Source organism: Zonotrichia leucophrys, chromosome 3, assembly GCF_028769735.1.
Source record: "Zonotrichia leucophrys gambelii isolate GWCS_2022_RI chromosome 3, RI_Zleu_2.0, whole genome shotgun sequence".
In the NCBI taxonomy this organism is placed as follows: domain Eukaryota; kingdom Metazoa; phylum Chordata; class Aves; order Passeriformes; family Passerellidae; genus Zonotrichia; species Zonotrichia leucophrys.
In genome coordinates this window covers 93,400,145-93,422,887 of record NC_088172.1, presented here as the reverse complement: position 1 = coordinate 93,422,887, position 22,743 = coordinate 93,400,145, and the positions used below count along the sequence as shown (strand labels likewise).

Sequence of the window (22,743 nt, the reverse complement as noted above, 5' to 3'; positions counted from 1 at the left end):
TTCCAATGTTCTTCAATCTACTTTTTGAAGACCTCTAACCCCTGCCATCAGAGATTGAATTGAGAATCTTGGTCTGTTTATTTTTTCCTACTATGGAAACTGTGTCATATCCCTTGAAATTTTTGTCGTCATTCCTGACACCTCTTTGTTCTCCTGGATAAAGTTTGTAGCTCTAACTCCCCCATATTCATTTTGTAGATCCATTCTCATCAACACCACCCTCCAGAGAGAAGTTCCACGCAGGTGTCACTAATAGCTGAAAGGATGTTAAGAATTTTTCTACTTTCCCAGGATTAGAAGAGCACAAATATATCTAAAAATCTTTCCAGAACTGGAAATCTTAATGAATTATGCTGCTGTTCACAGATATGATCATATGAAGGAAAAGTAATTCCAACAACCCACAGTTTTTCCAAGGGAAAAAAGAAATCTGTTGCACTCCCATCTTTTGAGACCTCTTAGCTCTCTTCAAAGACAGGATCTTTTTTGTTATACGAAGGACAAAGCCCATCTTTGTTTTCTTACCAAACAGAGAACCTAAGCCCTGGATGGAAGGATATTGCCTAAAATGGTCTGCAAACACACAAGTGGTAAACAGGACCTAGAGCAAAGATAAGGCCAGACTCTTCCAAACACTGAATGACCTTAAACATGGGCACCATAGCACAGTTTTCATCCAAATATCAGCCACAGCATGGGCCAGCCCAATTCAGATTTTACACAAGGCTGTATTTAATACTTTTCTTCTGAGATACATGATTAAGCTTGCTTTTAGGTGAAAACAGATCTCTCCTGTACACAACAACCCCCTTTTGTTTGTCACTTTATTTTCACTCACTGTCTGTTGAGGCAAAGGGATTAGAGCTGTCTTTAGCACTTCAGGGGAACATGTTTGTTTGGGCAGCATTTTGGGGTTTTCTGTTATGGTTATTTTATGGGATGGAAGCAAGGCTGCTTTTATTTTAAAACTAACCACTACTGATGGCATTGCACAGCTCTATTCATCTTACCTTTGGGGGTGCTCTCAGAGTGATCTGTGTCTGGCCCATCTGGGAGGTTTAGCTGCAAGATGTCCTCTGCATTCAGTCTGACCCAGGCATTGTTGGGGGTTTCCTGATCTTTTGAGGTAAAGGAATACTCCAGCTCACAAGGAGATTCAAAGTTGCAGTCAAATACTGGAAAAACAAAATGGACACAAAACATATCAGGTTAATTAAATGTGGTGTCTTCTGTGCTCGAAGGTAGCTATACACACATGTGCATGCACATTCATTTTGTACCTTAGTAAGTTAGGGCTTGATTTTTTTTTCCATAATGAGGTAAAAAGAAATAGGGAATTCTGTAAACAGGCAAAAATGGGCCTGAAATGGGGTGCACAGGGAAGTTCATTATGGAGGCAGCAGCAAATCAAATGGAATGCCCAAGAGCCAGTAATTCCCCTTCAGGACAGGTCAGAGGGCAGCTCAGGCTAAAGCAGAGAAAGACATCATCTGGATTGAAAGGAAAATAGCTTAGTCAATGGATGAAATGGGACAGAAAGCCAATCTCTTCTGGGATGCTGCTTCAAATCCAACCAGGACCATTAGATTGCAAAGATTCCTCATGATTTGCACCCATGTTTCACGTCAGTGAGCACAGGTCTCTACAAAGAGAGCCATCTGTCCTGGGCATTTGGAATGTGCTGGAAGCCATGGGGACTGTACCCCAGGAGGTGACATCCTGACCCCCAGGGTTTGAAACTCTTTCCTGAGACAACAGAAGCAGCAAAAACCTGACTGCCGTCACAGAACTTCAGCCTCGAGGCAGCACAGCCAGCAATCGCCTCCAACAGAGATTCCTCTTTTTGAGATGTTTCTCTAGAGAAACCCATTACCTTGCTGGTACAACTATGATTCACTTCTCAGTGTCCAGTTTACCATCCCACCATAGTTCAAGCTGCTTAACACAACATGCAGTGACAACCTGCAAGGATTTTACTTTGAATTGCCAAGATCATTAAATTTTCTGGAATGCCCAGTATACATTTGCTTTTATCACCACAGTCAGCACTCAACACAGTACTCAGTAAGAAAAAGAAATGGTTTTAGAACTAACTCAGTGCTTCTGAAGAGGCTAAAGTCCATTTGAAAAAGCCAAGAAAAAAATTCAGCTGCTCTTTGGAGTATTCTGCACTGTCTTTCTGTCTTGCCATACAATGCAGGTGAAACAAATAATCTGAACCAACATTAGTGAAATTAACTGATTTTTTTAAAACTTCAATTACATTCTCTGCTAAACATCTAATTTCTTCTTGTGGGCACAGATTTATGTAGTTCAGCCTATTCTCCTGGTGATAAAATATTTTCTAATCTGAAGGTTAATACTGTTGCCCTCCTGCTATACTTTTCCCAGCTAATTTCCCTTTTTAACAGCAAGATGGAAGGAACAGAGTCTTTTTTCCAGTTTATATTTGATTTTCTTAACCAAGTGCTTTATCATTCACTCAGCATTTTAAATACTTCACAACACCAGGGAAACCATATAACATAAGGAGTCAATTTACAGCACAAGCAGCAGTAACAAGGATTACACTAATTTCCTTAAATCCAAATGCAAGGGCCCCTACTCTCTTCAGGCCCCTAAATTTTCAATATAAATTTCATTATACATGAAGCACACTTCAATTTAGGCAGAGGGGAACTGTGGATATATTCATGCAGTTTACTACTGCAATATCATATCCAAACCTAAGACCATGTATTTCTAGCTCCTGACATGGTCTTAAAAAAAAAAAAAATAAATAAAGAACAAAACAAAACAAAAACACCAAAAAACCAAAAATAAACCCAAAAAAGCAAAAACTAAACCAAATACTTTTAACTGAAGTGTCAGGAGTCTGGTAAACTTTGCACCTAATCCCAGATGGACAAAAGAGCACTCAAACACTGAACTACAGTTTACAGAACATATATTATCTTTAGTACTCACTGAGAACACCTTGAGCAGTGTGTGCTTTAAGGCACTGTCAAAAAAATATGGAGGGGAGAAACACAGCTCACACAAGGATTTTTTTGATGGAACTCACTGAATGACAAATGGGAAAGCCCAGGCCAAGGACCACGCATGGCAAAACCAATCATTTCAAATCAACTATTTCATTCTTTGTGCACTTCTCTTCCCGATTATATTTTCTCATATTTTGTGCAGCTTTCCAGCAGTTGCTGCTGGCTTCCCCTCCTCTGTGCCCAGCTGCTGGGAACAGAGGCCTTTGTGCTCCCTAACCCTCCTGACCCAAGCAGAGGGGCCTTTCACGGATACCCAAAGGCGCTCTCATTCTCCTCTGCAGTCCCCCTGGCTGTCTGATTGTGGTGCCACGAGCACTCAATGGCCAGCTCTGCTCCCCACTTTGCTCTCCCTTTGCAGAATTCCCATCTCCAAAGAGAGCTATCAATCAGTTGTGGAGCCCTTAACACAGCAGGCCTCTGACCTACAACTAGCACAACTTAATTGGGGTAAGTGATTAAATACCAGGCCCTGCTCACAACCAGTGCTGTGACCCCTGCAGACAGCCAAAGCCTCTGCCTGGAGCAGGGAAAGCAAAGGAAGAAAAGGCAAGCGGCAGTGCAATTTCCCTCCCTTGCAATGAAAGGCCTGCAGAGAGTGGGCATGGTCTGACATGCCTGCTGTGGTCACACTGAATGTCCTTCACTGCAGGCTGTTCCTTGGAAAAGAGAGAGACTGGCTCACACATCCCACAGTGTCTGTGATTCAGTGGAAATACACTTGCAATTTTTACATGATTCAATAATCCCCTCACATCATCAGAACATCAGTACTTTTTACAAGCTCCTATTTAAAATAGTCCTGTATCAGATACAAATTTCAGGGCTATTATCCTATTCAGTACAAAGAAATGATGACAAAGAAATGCTATCTGATGCAACACAGAAAAATCTATGCAAACAGCATCCAGTCTTCCAAGGCTAACATTAACTTCCTACCCTCAGGCCTTCCTTCTTCCACAATGTCCTTCACTACTGACAATGTAATATACCTCATAAAAAAAGAATTATACAATTTTTTTCACTGAGAAGCTGGTCTTGGTGTGTTAGCTATTACAAGATCACATAAGCCACACTTACAAATACAAAACCTGCATAATGCTTGAATTGCTGCCACAAATCACCTGCCATTTTTTACATCTCTGCATAAAAAAATAGTGCTTCTCTTTCCTTTTTCACTTTTGTCTTAACATTTAAAGGCTACACCAAGTTTATTGTTTCCTTGCCCAGTTAAGCACAGAAAGCAGTAGTAGCCATGTGCCTTTGGAAGCTGGATGAAGGCCATTCTGCCTTTTTTTTTTTTAACTGAAAAACTAAACACTGCAGGAAAGGGAATTAAAATTAACACAACCTCCAGTGGTTATTTTTTTAAATCCACTATCAATATTAATTGTCTATGTACAGAACTTTTGGACTTGAATACTGTGCCTAGTCACTAAAGTGGGGGGATGTTTTGTGACTTCTGATTTTCTAAAAGAGATGTCACAGAGATTTAAACCAAGTGCAGGCATTTATGTCAGAGCTATATTGGCACTACAGATCATAAATGCTCTACAGAAGTTTAAGATCCATATAGAAAAAAATAGCAAAGTCTCTTCTTCAATAATGAATTAAAAAAACCCAAAACAGAACAAACAACTCTTTGTCCAACAGTCTCTTTTATCTGCAACTGCTGGGCATGAGAGAGGCAGAACAGATAATTTATTAGAAGTCTATTTCATCATCATCATGCCTTTAAAGAAGAAACAAAAGTGATGCTTATAATCAAAATAAGATAAAAACCTGTTTAAGAAAGGCTGTAGATATAAATCAGTTCAGCTTTTGGTATGCAAAAAGATACAGAATATTAACCACAGACTGAAAAGCCAATTAAGCTACTATTCAATTAAAAAGACACTGGAATCTGTGTATGTCTGATTATGTTAGAGTCTTGTGAGCATCTCAATTTATTTATTTTTTATCAACATACCTAACAATAATAATTTGTGCACAGATAACTAAAATATCTGGCAACCACATCTGTTTCAATTAAACTGATTAGAGTTCTCTAATAAACAAATGCCTTAAAATAGTACTGTAAGTAATACACCAAAGCACAGAAATCAGTGGGAAGTATTCTTTTACATTGCAGCAGGTCCGATTATGGATCATTCACTTCTGGGCCATCTTGGATCATTCGTGTAACCACACACCACAGAAACCTACCTTATTTAGAACAAAACAACCTAATGTTAAGAGATAGATTTAAAAAACCCTGTTCTTGTTAAGAAACTACTCTGATTATCTTTTCTTCAGCTGCCCATCAAAAGATTAGGTTTATTTGGGCTAAACCACATTTCCTTTCAAACATAAAAATCTTACCAGCAGGTAGTTTCCTCTTAGACTGCTCCTTCCTAGCTCTACAGGTATCTGGCTTTAAAGCTCCTTTTCCCTCCTGGTCTGCTGACTGTTACAAATCACTCCTCAGTTACTCTCAGCTAGGAACAATTTCCAAAGGGTGTGGTTGCTTTCTCACCACTCTACCACAGCCGAGGGAGCAGGGAGAGGTTTTCTGTTCTCAGCAGGACCAACCTGGAGAGGGACATCCTCACTGTCACCTCATCAACCTGCACATGACTAATTTCTACTTCATCTACAGCCAAATGCACAATGTAAAGGTCACTCACACCGATCAAGTCAGGACCACAATCTCCCTCAAGAATTCCTTCAGCAGCAACAATCACAGCAGCAGTGTAGAAACAGATAAAATATTCTTGCACAGGATGTCTTTTTTCAATACAAATATTGACAGATATTCCTTGTGGAGGAGACATAATTTAAATTGTGTAGTAGAGATCTGCTCTGCTGAGTGAGCTTTGAGACCTTCATCAATACCCACTAACCTCTATTTTACTCATGTTATAAGGCTTATAAGCTTTTAATTTATGACAGGGAAATGACAAATTGATTTTCCAGTTATTAATCCTAGTGACAGAGCCAGTTCCTAAAGCCTTCCCATTCCCTCTGAGTACAAAAGGGCACAGGGCATTCAATCTAAGGGTTTCAATTGCCTCATCAGGCCTTTCTGAATTTCTATTCACCAAACCAGGGTGCACATGTGGGGTGCCACAAAGAAGCCTGCAGTGATAAGTATTTCTCCCTGAAAATAGAACATAAATAGGAGACACTGTGCTCTCTGGCTGTCAGCTCACCTGCCTGATGAACATCCAGGAGGACCCAAATACAGGCCAGAACCCTGGAAGTGAGAATTTCTTGCTGGTACAAAGAAGAGATGGAACTTCTTGCAAATGAACTCCTGGTGCTGTATTTTAGCTTTGCACCTGGAGGCACAGCAGCAATTTAAAACAAGGGAATCTACCACAGGATGGAAAGGGCACAGCAGAAAAGCCCAAAGGAAAAGGGAAAAGGTGTTGGCAGTCACACAAATTCAAGAGCAAAAACAATTGCGGGGCTTAACTGCCTTGTTCCTGCTGAGCAAGCAAGTCTGAAGAGACAAATTCACCTATTTCCTTCCATTGTCTAGCCCTGAGAAAGGGCAAACTGCACATTTTAAGGGATGATTATGTCACATGTGGCCTGCCAGGCACGCTGGGTCTTGCTTAGACAATGCCTGTGCCAACAATCACTGCCTGCTCCTTGGGCTGCTGCTCCAGGAGCTGACAAACGTGAGAGCAGCACCATGGCCTGACAAGGGAGCTGGGGAGGCGCACAAGGAGCCCCACATTCAGCACAGCTTTGGGGTCCATACCTTCTGATGAAGCTCAGCCACCTGCCAGTGCAGCAGTGAGATCAGCTGGGCACCATGCCAGCTCCTCTCCCTGCCCTGAGACACGGCCTGTGCCCACCAGGGACCTCCTTTTAATTTCAAGCTGCTTAGCACAAGTTAGCTTATCGCTCTCTGCGTCCTTGCTCCGCACCAGCAGGTCTCTGAGCACAATGCCCTGACCTTGACATTACTGACAGGGCTGCTGCTGTGCCCTCACAGGGCTTCAAGGGCTCCTCAGAGCTTGCTGCCTGCAAGGAGGAGTTCAGTGGGGCCAATATAAATTATTAGGATCTCCCCAGCACCCAGCAGTGGAGGTTATCGGGCAGGGTCAAGGCTGGTAGCGCCAGCACTGCTCGTTGCTTCGATGCCCGCCTTGAAGGAAAACCACTCAGGTTTCCTTTGGAAGGGGCTTTAAGCTTAGATTGCATTCTGAAAAAGAAGTTTTAGAGGAGCAAATATATAGAGGAGCTATATATTGCATTCTGAAGAAAAAGTTTTAGAGGAGCAAATACCTCGGGGAATATCCCAGCAACATCCTGGGAAGGGTGCTTGGGCATGGATGCCCAGCACAGAGCAAGCTGCCTGCCTCCCTGTGGAGCCCAGAGCTCTCCTCATGCCAGATGCATTTAAATGAATCCTCTGGGGAGTGAGCCACGATGGATGGGCCACTGCTTAGAGAAAACAGCAATAATGCAGCTATTCATTTATTTGTTAAGAGAATCGTAAAAATGACAGCATCTACTTTATTTCCACCCAGCCCCTCAGTGTGCACCAGGGACTGAATCACCAAAATCTCTGACAGCTGCTTTGTTCAGTGAAAATCAAACTACAAAGAAAGGGCCAGGACTCCTTCATCAATCAATTATAAGCACAGTCTTTCAAGACAGCTACAGAGAGAGGTGTGAGGAAGGGGTGTTGGGAGAACAACTATCAACAGCTCTTGTTTTCATTCCTCCTGCTCCAAGAAGTGTCAGAGCTCATTCTCCACACAAGAAATATTTGTCCACCAAGTCTCCCATGCATGTAGCAAAAAAACAATACATGAAAGTGCATTTCTAACGCCAGTTCTGGCCAAAAAAAAAAAAAAAAGAAGTACTGACTAACAGCAGTTGTTAGAAAATATGCTCCAGTTGGCACAAAACAGTAGTTGGATGAACTGTCATATTTTGTCAATTCATACAAGGAACCTCTTGCATGAATTTCAAAAGATCTCTAGAGAAAATGAATACTTGAGAGATGGGGAGAAAAGACATTTGTTGTCTTACTGTTGTCATAATGTTATCTTACTTATTTTATTATTGAAAAATACTGAGCTGTCATAGACATATTATCTGCAGACAAAAGATGATATAAGGAAAAGAAAGTTAAAATTTCTCCCTAAAAAGATTTTCTCTTCCTTCTTGCTTAACACAACCGTCAATTTAGCTAGGCAGATGCTGTGCTTCCTGACTTTCCTCCTTTTGGATTTCTGCACCATTGCACATAGCCAAAATACCATCTAATTGTTAAACAAGAATTCCTGCAAATGTATACAGGGTCACAGCATCTGCTATTTTATATGGAGCAATTCTGTTAATGTGGTGTGAGTAACTGCTATTAATTGAAGCTTTGCCCTATTCCATTCATAATGCTATTTCCAAACTGCATTAGAATACTTGTAAGATTGCAAAAAGGATGTGTTTGGATTGAGATGATACATCACTTCCCCAGTATCTTTACTAAGAAAGCATTGATTCAGTTTTCCTCTGGGATGAAGCAGCATTCTCCTTGCTCCCCTCCTGACTTAATCTCACCCCTGAGCAGGATCTTGCTCTAACAATCAGTTTGTACCCATACATCTCACTATGCCACACTGAGCCAAGAATCACAACAGCTTTATCATTCTGAAGATGTCAGTAGTAGCCTGATTTGTTGTAGAATTATGAAAGAAGTACTCATGGAATGCTAACTGCAACATGAATTCATCTGGCTGGTGCCCTCTTTTTCTCCATCTTCCCTTTTCCATGTTCAGACTCACTGAATTTTGTAGAAGCAATGTCTATCTGGTACCCAATGACATGAATGAAATGGTGCTTATGACCTACCAGGGAAAAAAATTAATTCTCTGACACCTTGCTGAGCAACTGCCATGCCACTGAGCATCAAATATGTAGCAAGAATGACCCCAAATTATCCCACAGTAGAATTAGACCAATGCATTTTTTAATTTTTTTTTTTTAGCCAGCAAACCAAATTCAGGAAATTAGGAACACATCAGAGAAGACATTCCATTAGAAAGTGTTAAAAAAACCCCAACAACCCTGTCAAATTAGTTTTCTGAAGACATAGAGCTGAGTGAAATTATTAATAAGTTGTTAATAGAGGCCATCCTGTGGATTAGGCTTTTAGTACCTATTAAATCAAAGCTGTGAATAATTATGTATTCTTGTAGGTGTGTGTTCCTCCTCTGCTGAACTCACCTTTTCTAGATGTTTTTAAGCCCAATAGTGACTAGGCAGCCAAATTTGCTCTCATCCTGAGTTTAAGTCCCAGTTGACTTTGCCAACCTAACACCACTATTTCCTAAGCTTTAGAGGGAAAAAAAAAAGAAAAAATCTGTAAACTATATAACTTGAGAGAGGTACTTCAGTACTTTGCCCAGTGCTGGTGCAGGGCAGCCAAGGAGTTCAGCTGCTATTGGACAATGTGGCAAAGAGACACAAAGCCAACACAGTAATATAAGAACAGTTAAAAAGAAAAAGCCAACTCCAGCAGTCCAGCATGGCAACCTTAAGCCTGTTATTCACATGAAACACGTTCTTCTTTCAAAGGGTTGAATTGCATTTGATTTTTGCTCCAATCAATAGCCCATTCCACAGCTGCCACCACACCCTGCCAGGATCATGCTCCATGTGCAGGATCGTTGGCTGGCACAGGGACATGGAGAGGATGGGGCAGAGAGGGATGTGTTAACTGCATGGAGGTCCAGAGGGGCAGCTGTCATCTGGAACCCCTATTGCACAACCTTATAAGATTTTATGTAGTGGACAATTGATTTCTTATAGAATACCTGTACAGAAGAGAAAATTAACATTCAACCAGCCAGGACAAGAAATGAAATATGTGCCTGGGTGCAGTTAATCATGTAAGCCTCAGGACAGAGATCCATCAGATCTGCAAATGGGAGATTAATACGCTACCATAAGTCCACATATGCCAAATGCATTAAAATTTGTTCTAGCCACAGGAAACAGTCAGAGGGTACCTCATGAGAACAAAAAGATCTAAAAAAATTGGAGATTTAAAGTCTCTTCCTGCCTCACAGGTTGAATTCCCAGATAATTTGGACTTCACATGTGATTTTCTGAAAGGCAGGTGGATTTTGCATCTCTGAGATGACTGGTGATTAATCAATGCTTGGATTGAAGCAAATGTAAAAAAATCTCTAGACTAAACAGCAAAAAAGTCTTGTGAATGCATCACTCCAGTATCTCCTTGTGCCAGTGATTGTCTTTTGGGATTGCTGCCTGTGGTTTCAAAGATCTCATCAGGCACTGCTCCTGCCAGAACTACCAGAGAGAATCTGTCAGAATATTTAATTCTGAGCATAAGAGAAGAGAACTTAGTTTGGCAGAGGAAGAAGGACACCATGTATCAATTTGCTCACTCTTTTAACCAGAGATTTCTCCAACGGCAGAACACAGAGAAAGTGTAATTAAGACAACTAATATTGCCCCACTCCAGCAATGTCACCAGGTAATTAGATGGGTCCCATCAGATGATTAGGCAAACAAAGTTTTGATAGAAGTTATTGATCACTCCATAATCAGTCATGCTAGGAACAGTGAGGAAAACTGACAGAAGAAGAAATCACTCTAGTAGTAAAAGGCTGCTGGGTTTTATTTCTGCTTATGATTTATTGTGTGGTTTTGGATTAACCACTAATCAGAAGGCTGAGTCCTGGGACAAGAGTTACTCACCTAGAGCTTGGATGGTCTAACTTTGTCTCCTTCCTCACTCTGCTGAGTCCCTGCATGACCTTCAGAGAGCCATACAGACCCAGGGCCAGTAATCAGCCACGGAAAGGAGCTGTCCACCCTGTCATGGACAGAGCAGCTCTGAACAGAAATCAGCTCCCTGGGAAGTTGCCACAGACATTTTTTCATAAAATCCTTTCTTTTAGGATTTGTCCCTTCTGGGAAGCTGGGGCCCCAGAAGAAGAATGTAAACAATTGTTATCGGCTGCTGTGAAATGTAGCAGGTGCACCTGTGATTGGCTCATCTTCCATGTGTACCATTAAAGGCCAATCACAGGAGCAGTTCAGGGACAGATTCCCTGGACACAGAACTTTGTTGTTCATTCTTTCCTATGCTATTCTTAGCTGAGCAGCTTCTGCAACTTCTCTCTCTATAGTCATAATGTATTATATATCATATATCAATAAATCCAGCCTTCTGATCATGAACCAAGATTCTCGTCCATCTCTCTCACCCTGAGGAACCCTCATCAAGTCACTGTAATAGGAAGTTTACTAATTAACATGTCAGTGGCTATAAGCTGAAGGTATGCAGAGAAATAGAAGCTTTAAGAACTGTCCTCTTAGCCTTGGGCTATGACTATGGGCTGTGCTGCACATACACACATCAGTCCTCTGGGGGCTGCACATCTCAAGTGTCTGCACAGTGATGCTATGGGGTGTTCCAGCCTGAAATGTGTGCCTTCCAGGGCTACTGTGCTTTAATGAAATTTAATTCAATTAAATTAAAGGCTAGTGCCCTTTAATTTAAATTTTTGTAAATGTTAAATTGCAAATCTAGAAAAAGCAAATTATTTCTGCCTCTCTTCAAGATTCTCCAGAAATTTCAAGGTGCATGTCCTAAATTACACCTGCTGAGGGAGAAAACAGTTTATAGTTGTCCTGAGTGAACACTGTGTTTTGTGTAACACCTCATCAAATTCCAGCCTTTCCTTGCGAAACAGATGGTTGGAATATGGTAGGATTTGGTCATGTGCAATCAGCTAAAATCATCATAAATCATTTCTGCTGAGATGCAGTACATTTATCTCCATGTGATACTGTCAGATGGAATCAGTGCTCTTAGCTTTTAAGAACAAAGCCTTCCCTTAGAATAGTATTACTGAGAAACTGAAAGAGTTTAGGAAGAAGTAATAAAGGATAAATTAAAAATCATTCTTGCAACTTCTGCAAAAACCAAGTAAGGGAAAAAAAGATTGTACTACTGTTGCTTCCAAAATTAAATTGGTGTGTCCTCATCACTCAAGCAGATACAACAGCTAGGAGCAGATATTGTATGCCAGTGGAAAGAATATATATTGCACACATAAAAGGCTGCAACATAAATTTGAAGAAATATGGGGCTCCTTCATATAGGTAGGTCAAACTTTTCCCTCAAGCAGATAATTACAGGCTTGGGGTGAGTAAATCTTATTAGCCTCTCAGCACCTTATCTCCCTACATAGAGACTGGTAGTAGATATATAGTAGATATATTCTACTGCAGTCACTTTCTGGATTGCACGTTAGATATTGCCTTGTGCAGTCCAGTCCTAACCATGGCCATCGTACTTCACAGTGGGATGGCCATGGATAGGTCACACCTGAGAACAGATGAAAACACATTCTCAGATTTTGGAAGGGATGGGTGTTAGAAAAGGAGATGAGAAGCAAAAAATTCAGTACACCGCAGCTCTATTTGTAATATTGGTGAATTTCAACATCCCACTCAACTGTTACAGTCTGGGCCCTTGTTTTTGAGGGAGCAGAGCAGGCTGGGGCAGCCCAGGCACCTCCACAGAGATGGCAATGACCTCAGGCTGGGCTGGGCTGAAATGGGACTCCTGGGCCCTTGGGCAGGTTGGGGGAGCTGGTAACAGGCACTGAGGATTACTAGTGCCCTCAGATGCTGCCAGTATGGATATTTTATCATGAAACATTTGACATGTGTTGCTTTACTCCAGTATTTACACCAAAACCTTAGGCAGGGAGTTGCAGGCTCTTGAGGATAACATATTCATGCTACTCACTGTGGCGTCCTCTGTGGGAGAAGAAAGGGGATGTATCTCTCATGACCCAAGTCAGGTTCCAAGCAGAGTAGCCAGGAGGAAGAGAAGGGCTCCTTGCTGTGTGATCCAAAGGGCCTGGACCTTTCATTAAAAAAAGGAAGCCAAGAAAGAAAAGCCCATTAGGTATGATGTAGCTGTTTGCATGCCACACATCAAGTGCAAAGCACTTAAGCAGCTTTATTGACCATATGCAACAAGCACCAATTTTCAGCTTCTTCTTGGTTGGTTCTTCGTCCTGATACATGCATGCAGAGGGACACAGGACAGCTGTTGCTTTACAGTGCAAAATCATCTAGAAAATTTGTCAAGTGTCATCTCACACAGATTCTAAGTTCTCTTTGACCTTTCTGTCCCCTAATTTGGGAGGTTTTTTTAAGTTCTGCTAGCACAAGGAGATTTTGTACATGGAACAGGCAAACATGTACCCAACTTGTGTTCAACAACCCAATGCATCTCGAAGATTCTTTTTGTGATCCAAATACTACAGGCAAGTTCTGCACAAACCTGCACTAACTCTGCAAGGCCACGATAACATTAGAGGTGTAAAGAGAAACAGTGTCTGGAATAACACACAAGATCAATGAGCAAAGTGGAATTCTTCGAAAGTACAAATTTTCCCAGTGAATGTTTAAGTTGGGTTTTCTGAAGGTATCAGGATCTTGGTCTTATTTTTGAGATCCTCAGAAGAAAGGTAGGATTTAAATGTGTAGAAATACAGGCAGGAAAAACTTGTGAGATTTGCTTGATGGAAAAAAACCCCAAACCTCTGGATTTCTGATTTCTCTACACAAGCCATAAAGAAGGGCATATTTAAAAGAACAATAGTAGACAAAGTAAATGGCTGAAGTCTTGTGGAAAACACTGCTTTGATTTTGTAAAAAATTTTACTTCCCACTTCCACCAAAGAAAAACTGGAAAATTTCAGAGGGACTTATCAGAAGCTTAAATACCAGGTGTCAGTTGTGCCCTATCTTGTTGTCAGTGCAATCTCATTTTTAGCACACTCTTGTAACTGAGTAACTATAGCACAACCAAGAGAAAAATAACCACTTTTATGTAAGAGCTGTAACTCTCAGTCCTTGCTTAGAGCAACAATCTTCAAGATAAAAATGAACTTCACACACACTGTATTGTAAGATATTCTTGAGTGGCAATAAAAGAATATCCCTAATGGCTCAATTAAAGCTGGCCTCTATGCTAAGTTAAAGTGCCATAACTAAACACCCCCTATTGTTGTCTAGAATGTGGATACACAGAATTTCAGGCCAGAGATTTGTGAAGGGAGGCAGCAAACCTGGTGTCCTGCCTGCAGCTGTCATTGATGAAGAGATAGGGAACCATGGAATAATCTTTATATTGGCTTTTCCTCCCTAACATCAAGACAAGTCTTCCAGTAGCCCCTGATAAAGCTGGTTGTGGAAAATAATGTCAGGTTTTATTACAACAGTTAAAATAGCTGCTAAAAGCAGATTTTTTTCCCCTACAAATGTGCTTCACTTTGATGCTACTATAAAATAATAAAGAAAAGAAGAGTATTAATAAAAAATGAGCTCCTGAAGTAAGCTGGTTTTCAAAGCCGTGTGTGTTTTGCCTCGTGTGAGATGTCTGACCAATATCAATATCCCCATTATATAACACCTGTACCCAGTGCCTCTCCAAAAGAGGGAATAATTTAATATCCTGATCCCAGATCAGAGATCTGTGGGGCTCCTTTACCCCAAACAGACCCAAATGCCTGCAGATGTCACTCATTTAGTGCTAGCAGAGAGCCAAGAACTTGTGCTGCAATCCTTTGAAAACGTCACAAAAACCTTACAAAACGGACCTGCTTCCCACCTCTGCTCCCACGGCAAAATAATCTGAGAGAAAGTCACCGAGGTGCATTTCTCTCCCTAATGCTTCAGTTACAGAATTTAAAATTAAATCTCCTCACCTTCCCTGACCAGCCTTACCTGGGAATCACTGCCACAGGATCAGCACCACAGCAATCAGCTGCAGTGCTCCAAATTCCCTGGCACTTCTCACTTTCCAAAAAATGCCTCTCCCCGTTGCATTCTACAGAATTCCTGCCTACCTTCAGCCTCTGCTAAGGGGAAATGTTCCCACTGGAACCAATAAATGCAGTGAATTGAGATAAAAAATAAGATTGAACACCTGAGTAGAGAAGACAAGGCAGTCCAGGCACCTGAACCTTCCCTCAGCAGCAAGAGGTCAATAAGAGATAATGCAAAAAAATTAAAAGCTTTTCCTCTATTTTTAAGGAATGGAATGGATTCAGTCCAATTCATTTTAACCTTAGAACTTATTTTATCCCATATTCTTTGGGGTTAATTTTGGAACTTCATCTCAAATGATTTGTTTGGGCTATTGGTCTGAACTTGAAGACAAGAAGATTGTATCAGAAGTTATGAATCTTTCCCAATTAAGTTATCTTGCACGAAAGATGCTGGGTAAAAGGTTTTTGTATAGCCAAGAGGCCACTCTTCACAGTGAGGAATGATTTGATTTAAGCATCAGCTTTAGCTGAGAAAAGGAGAGACCTTTCCTCTTCCACCTTCAGGGCATTTTACATCGAGAAAGATAATAATGGGAGACCATTTCAGCTAAATAAATGCTTTTTGTTCAGCAAGGGCAAGGCAAACATAGACCACAGTCTAGCCCTTTAACAAAATAAAGGGGTTTTTTTCCTCTCCAAAATAATTCCGTTTAAGCCAAAAGTCACTAAGAAAATGTATCTCCTTGTTTTTAGATATGCTAACCTCCAATTCCAGTTGTTTGTATCAGGGTACTCTGTCACTTGTCAAAAGTAACCCTAACCTTTAAAAAAAAATTAATGGATTGGCAACTGGAAGCTGACAACTCCATTTTTAGTAGCCAGATGTATGCTGAGGTACAAGAGAGGTTTCTTTTATATTCCTGCCTGAAGACATACCAGGACCAAATCCTGGCCCTAGGTACTCCATCACAGCAAGAAACATGCACCTGCAGAGAACATTTGACATTTCTGTTTTTTAAACTTGTGCAAAGGTATCTCCTTAGGGGATGTAAAATGCAGTCAGCTCACCAGGAGTTTCGGGAAAAAAAAAATAGAAAATGGTTTATGTGTGCTGAAGTCAAGCCTTAAGGCTACAAATTAATTAAATAAAATATTTATGTGTTATTTAATGAAAAATATCCATTTAATAGAGCAACCCTTGGGGTTCACGTGGAAATGGAACAACAAGAAAAGCTTCCCACATGAGTAATTTTTAAACAAACAGGATTTCCTCCCTTTTTTGTCTTCTCTGGAAGAAGGAATATCCCCAGTAATTAACATATGTAATTTTCTAATGGTTCATGTAGAGCAGAAATGTAAATGAATTTTTACCAAAATACCTAAGTTTTCTTTAACCAAAAAATGCTCTGCCACATAACCAAATATTGCTTATTTCTCCCTTTGGATATTGCTTGATTACTCAGCTCTCTCACTGTGCTGAGCTGTATTGTTTGCAGTTTCTCAGTGGTAAATCTGAGGTGACAGACCAGCATGTACCTGTCCTCTAGATTTCAGAGTTGCAACAGATGTGTAATATAATATCTGAGATCAACATGCACTTCCAGCTACATCTACATCTAAAAAAATATCTCAAAATACCTCGTGTTTGTTTGTGTGGAAATCAAAAATCAACATTATTAGAATTTTTGGCTCTAATTTATAACAGCCATCAATAGAGTAGTTCCTAGTAATTATTACAATGATGTGTTTAGAAACAGTCACCATTATGATCTGGACTTTCCAGTCTCTGGGAAAGCCTGACATTTCAGAAAAGGTTATTCCAGTTCTAAGAAAAAGGTAGCGATTTTCCACAGAAAGGATATTACGACATTAAAATCTGGGTTTTCCAGTCTCTGGGAAAGCCTGACATTTCAGAAAAGGTTATTCCAGTTCTAAGTAAAAGGTAGCAATTTTCCACAGAAGGGACAATATGCAGTTATCTTTCCACTATTAACAAAAAGAAGGGCTAAACTACTCAGAACCAAGGCAACTTCATTTGATTAAAACAAAAATTCTTGCAGAGAACTGACTGCCCCAGGTAAGGAAACCTCTGCAGGCTTCTCCTGTGAGCCAGAGGCAGGCCAAAGGCATCCTAGGGAAGAGGCAGATCCAACTCAGCAGGATCCTGAGGCCAAGCACCTTGATCTCGCAAAAGAGCTCTCAGGACCCTGCCTTCAGTAAGACTGGGCTGGCTGTGACCAGCAGGATGTTTGGGCTTCCTCAGCTCAGCTGGAAATGTAAATTCCAGAGGCCTTGATAAAGGATTGCTGAGCTCCTAGCTCCACAGAAGTTCTTGGTTTATTTTTTTTATTTTTTTGGAGGGTATCCTTCCATCCCTGACTAGAAAAGATCTCTTGGGAATTCCCTCTCAAATTCACAATCACACTAACAGTACTCACACCACTTGGAGGCTTTAATTTTTCCCCTCTTCCCATCTACAAACATACTCAGTCCCCCATGAAAGAACAAAATCACATTATATTGAGGTAACCAAGCAACACCAAACCCAACAAACAGCCCAAGTAAATGCTTTGTGAATAATCCATACACTCAATCATGCCCATATAAATCATTGTCTAAATGAAATTTAGCATTAACATTCAAATTCTGTTTATGGTCCTGATGGAGAGCAAGGCAGAGGGCAAGCTCTTTGCATGCAGTTTCTTGCTCTGAGTAGTTGCTGAGCTTTTTTTACATTAATAGGTGGATGTACTCCAGGGTTTTTCTCACTAACCTTTTCTACAGTATGAAAATGTTCACTGACAGTCTGTCAAGTTTATCTTTTTCCGCTGGAAAATATATTTAATAATGCATTATGTTACAATGATTTTATGTCATACCCAAAGCCTGATGAGTGCAAATAAACTACAGCGTGTGTGTCACAAAAACTGTGCTGGATGGCTACAGAGAGGGAATTTGCATTTAGTGGGATGCAGCAGACATGTGGATGGTGAATTCAGCCTGCATGAGGCACAGGAGTGATCAACAATGCTGACTGGCAGGTGCGTGATGAGTAAATTTGGGAATAGCACACACTTCCTGTACATAAAGCACCTGTCTCTAACAGCACTGTATTAACTCAACCACTGCGTTATCCTTCTGACCCTGACTTTTTTTTTTTTCTTTTGTAAGCCTCATTTTAAATTTTCTTTTAAACCCTTTATGTGGGCCATGTACTTTTTCCCCTCTCCTTTTCAACTGGAATATTAAATTTCATTGAAAAAACCCAATTTAAAATTTAAAATTTAAAATTTAAAATTTTCTTTTAAACCCTTTATATTAGCCATGAACTTTTCCCCATCTCCTTTTCAACTGGAATATTAACTTTTTATTGCAAAAAAAATTTAAAAATTCTTAAAATTTCAAAATTTTCTTTTAAACCCTTTATGTTAGCCATGTACTTTTTCCCATGTCCTTTTCAACTGGAATATTAACTTTTTACTGAAAAAACCCAAATGAAAATTTAAAATTTTCTTTTAAACCCTTTATGTTGGCCATGTACTTTTTCCCATCTCCTTTTCAACTGCAATATTAACTTTTTATTGAAAAAACCCAAATTAAAATTTAAAATTTTCTATTTTCTTTTAAACCCTTTGTGTTAGCCATGTGCTTTTCCTATCTCCTTTTCAACTGGAATATTAACTTCTTATTGAAAAAAAAGTTTTTAAACTCTTAAAATTTTAAAATTTTCTTTTAAACCCTTTATGTTAGCCATGTACTTTTCCCATCTCCTTTTCAACTGGAATATTAACTTTTTATTGAAAAAACCCAAATGCATCATGACTGATTAATCAGCAAGTAGACACTTCACAGCTCCATTCTTTTTCTACTGACAAGGCAGTTCCTCTGCCAAACATGACCCATAAACATTTATTGATGCAAGGAGAGAATGTGCTAAGTCTGGGAGATGTGGCCTGATCAGTGGAACCCTTGGATCTGGAGGGACACAAAACACCCAAACTGCAATTTGATCAAGACATTGCAATAGGGAAATATTAACTAGGTATAATGTCCTGCTGCTCATTACAGAAGAAATAATCCCCATTTTCCATACACAGAGCATTAAAATAAACCAATTAAGATGGCCAAGCTTATAATAACGAATACAGTTTAAAAATGTACTGCCATCTAGAGCATACTACTGCATCTCAGGTGCTCTGCAGCTGCCAAAGACCTGCCCAGTAAGACCCCACAAAACAGCCATGATTCACTGATAAAAAGCTCAGGGCCTCAATTACAGACCAGGCTAGCCATGGCTTAACTTGTTACTCATCTGTGTGCACACAAGAAACCTTTAAAAAATCCAACTGCAGGCTGAGTTTTGCTGTAATAATCTTTTACAGCACAATTAAGCACCTTTGTGGGCAGCCCAGAGAAAACAAAGGACTGAGTGTCAGTAATTGAGCTGCTCTTAACCCTGGTTCAGAGCCTCAAAAGCTGAGGCTGCGGGCAGGGCTGTGTCAGGGATGTGCTGCTCTGGCTTGCCTACTCTGCAGCTGAGCTAAACCGGGGGGGAAAGCCCTGCAGCAGCAAAGCTCCATGGGCAAACACATCTTCTGAATTTTGGATGCTTGCTCTTTGTATCAGCTTTTAGGCATTTCAGGGCCACAGCTGGAAAAGGAGTGCTGGGGTTGTGATTTTGTAGGGCTGTGGTGTTTCAACACAGGGCAATACTTGCCTTGTCTTTGAGCTCATAACAAATGCATCTGAATTGCTGACCAGATATGCAGTGAAAACCAAAAGGAATCATGTTTAGCTGTTTCCTGCAGCACAGACAGTCCTCCAGACACTGCAAACAGTAGAAAAAATGCCAGATAAAAATCTGCAGAATTGGTTACCTTTCTACTCAGCCACACTAAAGTACTTCAGGTTGCAGATATCTGAACTTTTTCTGTACATGTGGAAATAAAGCGACCCTTCCACTGTCATCTGGGGTATTTGTGTGCTGTAGCTTAGAAAAACTTCCAAAGAAACAACTGAGAGACAGAATTAATGTCTGGTATGTGTGTCAATATCGGAGAGTTCCTCCATTCCTGGTTATTGGGAGCCTGCTGCTCTGGCCCCCTCCTTTAGGTGTTCTTCATCCAAAGGATTTTTGAGTATTATAATATCAGTATGAGTATTTTATATATTTCTATATTTATATATGTATTTATATATTTATACACACACCCCCCAGACCATACCAAAATGATCCCTGTGCTGGTACATCTGCTATACCAGGATGGTTCTCATCTTCCACACCTGGGGTCCTGATCCCACATACTGCCAATGTTCATCTCTCTGCATGTCTTGTCTTACCCCTCTGCACTCTGTGCTTTCCCCTGCTCTGTACCCAGATAACATAACCTCTACAACCACAGTGGCCAGACTTTCAAGCTAAAGAAATTGTTGTTTTGACAGTGGTTTAATAATTCATTACACACACTGACTTCAAACCATTTAGTGCCTTCACCTTGGGTTTCTGCACAGCTACACAGACACCCAGATGGAGTCTCATCAGATCAGCATACTTCCTATATAATTTTAAATAGTGGGGTTAAAGAAGTAGAAAGAAACAAACCCAGAAACAACCCCCTACTCTTTATTATATTTTGTGCTGCATTGATTGCATTCTAAATCAGAATACACAAAAACCTCACACCACTGAACAGTTATCACTTTAATACAACAGCAGATATTTAGGTATTCAGTGGCCCACACCCCCTGCAAATTTTAATACAAGCTCATCTTTTTTCTCGACATCTGCATTTTAAATCTGTGTCTCATGCTTTAAGGTGTGGCATTCAGTGCTGACTTATTTTCAGCTCTGTGCTTCTTGTCAGTGGACAAAACACATGCCAAAATTCCTCAAACATTTAAATGCTGGAGAAACGAGAATTTGAAGGTTTTGAAAGATCTGAATCTTTGGTCTGCAGGAAGGCTTTCACCCTCAGAGCAGGCAGCCTGCATCACCTTGTAAAGACTTCTTTGACCAGGATGAAAAAGGCAGTAATTCACTTCTCCTCCCACACTTTCATGCCATGTCAGTACCTCTGGCTCTGGAGACACTCGTAATGAAGTTTAGGGAACATTTATTTTTCCTTTCATAGACAGCATCTAAATGCCTCCACTCTCTGTCAAAGCCATCCTCAGTCACACATGACCTGAGCATTTACAACCCTCTCTTTTACTGCACTGCAGCACTGAGCTTGGATAGCAGGGACAGAGGAAACACAGTTCACTTTCACACACCTATTACATATCAAGGGAAAACCTAACTTTTATTCACTGCAGTTTAAAGGTCCAAGTTCAGCCTGAGCTAATTTGGGAAGTGTCTTTGCTTTGGTCCACCTGATTTGTCTGGATTTGCCTGGGGATCCTCCTTCCCTGTAGCCCATAATACTGCTACACAAATCTCTTTCTTTGTGGGGAAAAAAAAAAGGCAAAAAAAAAAAAAAACATTTTGAAGGTGTGCACAATCCATCTTCCTCAAAGAGTGTGGGAGTATGCCCAGAACAGTCTCTGGCATAAACCCACCTTAGGTGCAAGCTTGCCTGTGCTTTGCTGCCTGGAACCATTCAATAATGCCAGGAGGAAATGGCAACCAGTAAATACTGGTTATTTGGAAGAAAGCAGCAGCAGTGGCATAAGTCAGCCTTATTTTTCCTTGTTATTATCATTATTACTGTTATTGCCTCTGTGAAAGGAGGGGAATTCTATGCTTACTGCACAAGTACATGTGCAAGTTAATGTTGGCAAAAGGCTCAATAAATGGCTCTTCATCTAGAAATACAAATCCAGGGGCTTTTTTTTTTTTTTTTAATCAGATATTCCCACCCCTTCACATTTAAAATAGGCCACAAACAAAACAAACAAAATACAGCAACTTCAGTAAAAACCAGGAGATTTCCTGGACAATAGAGGCAGAAATCATGAAGGGATGTTTCCCACAGACACATTGCCTCAGCTGTATCATGAAGACAGAGGGAACACCTGTGGAAAGGTCACTACAGCTGCAGAGGCCTTGTCCACTTTTTATCCATGGAATAATTCTGAAATCTTTGAATCCATGAATATCTGAAATCCCATCTGAAATCTTTGAATCCAAAGATGGCATTTTAAGAGCAGAACATTTTAAATTTTACCTACCATATCAAAACATAAACGCTTAGAGGAATCAGAGGAAGCCCTACATGTGTACAACAGACACAAACTTGAAGAAGTGGCAGTTAAGAATTTCCTGCCATTTTCATGGCCAAACCCGTTTATTTGCTGCATTAGGCACTTCTGTTAAGCTATAATGTTGCAGAGCTGCAACAAAAGTGCAGGGTGTTTTGGTACCAGAGAAAATACAAGACATTTGTTATTGGTAGGCAAGCTGCATTATTTCTAGAAATAGAAAAAGGGTGTGATGACTATTTCAATCTAAAACACAGCTGTCTTGGCAGGAACAATAAAAACTAGTTCATATTCCCTTTACTGGGAAGGATGCCAATGTGCTTATATTGTCTATTTTCACTTCAGCATTTAATTTTGCTTAAGGTAAAGGACAGCATCTCTGACTACAACTGTGGGGTATTTAGATGTGAAAGTACCGCTCAAGGAAGTTCTGTAAGTGCTGCCAAAATGAAGGCCATAAAGCATCTGAGTGAGGCATCAGAAACTCCTGTCTTCACTCACACAGACATCTCTAAATTGACTATGAGTAAAGATTGTAAAAGGGAAATTGCCTGTCATTCTGTTTTTCAGGTGCTGAATTAAAATAAGAAGCAGTATCTCTGAAGATCCCCTGAGTTCTGTAGGATGTTTTGAGTTCCTTGGCACAATTTTGTTCTGTGTAGCTGCTTTCCAAAGAC

The 22,743-nt window shown here is 40.4% G+C and overlaps 1 protein-coding gene across 1 annotated transcript in view; it reads right to left on the bottom strand.

The window, feature by feature from the left end:
* ALK (ALK receptor tyrosine kinase) overlaps window positions 1-22,743 on the bottom strand; it is a 305,084-nt gene that overhangs the window by 210,213 nt on the left and 72,128 nt on the right. The window contains exons 2-3 of the mRNA XM_064709335.1: window positions 12,832-12,951; window positions 1,011-1,175 (exon numbers count right to left, since the gene is read on the bottom strand). Coding sequence (XP_064565405.1) covers window positions 1,011-1,175; window positions 12,832-12,951 — 285 coding nt within the window. The remainder of the gene's footprint in view (window positions 1-1,010; window positions 1,176-12,831; window positions 12,952-22,743) is intronic.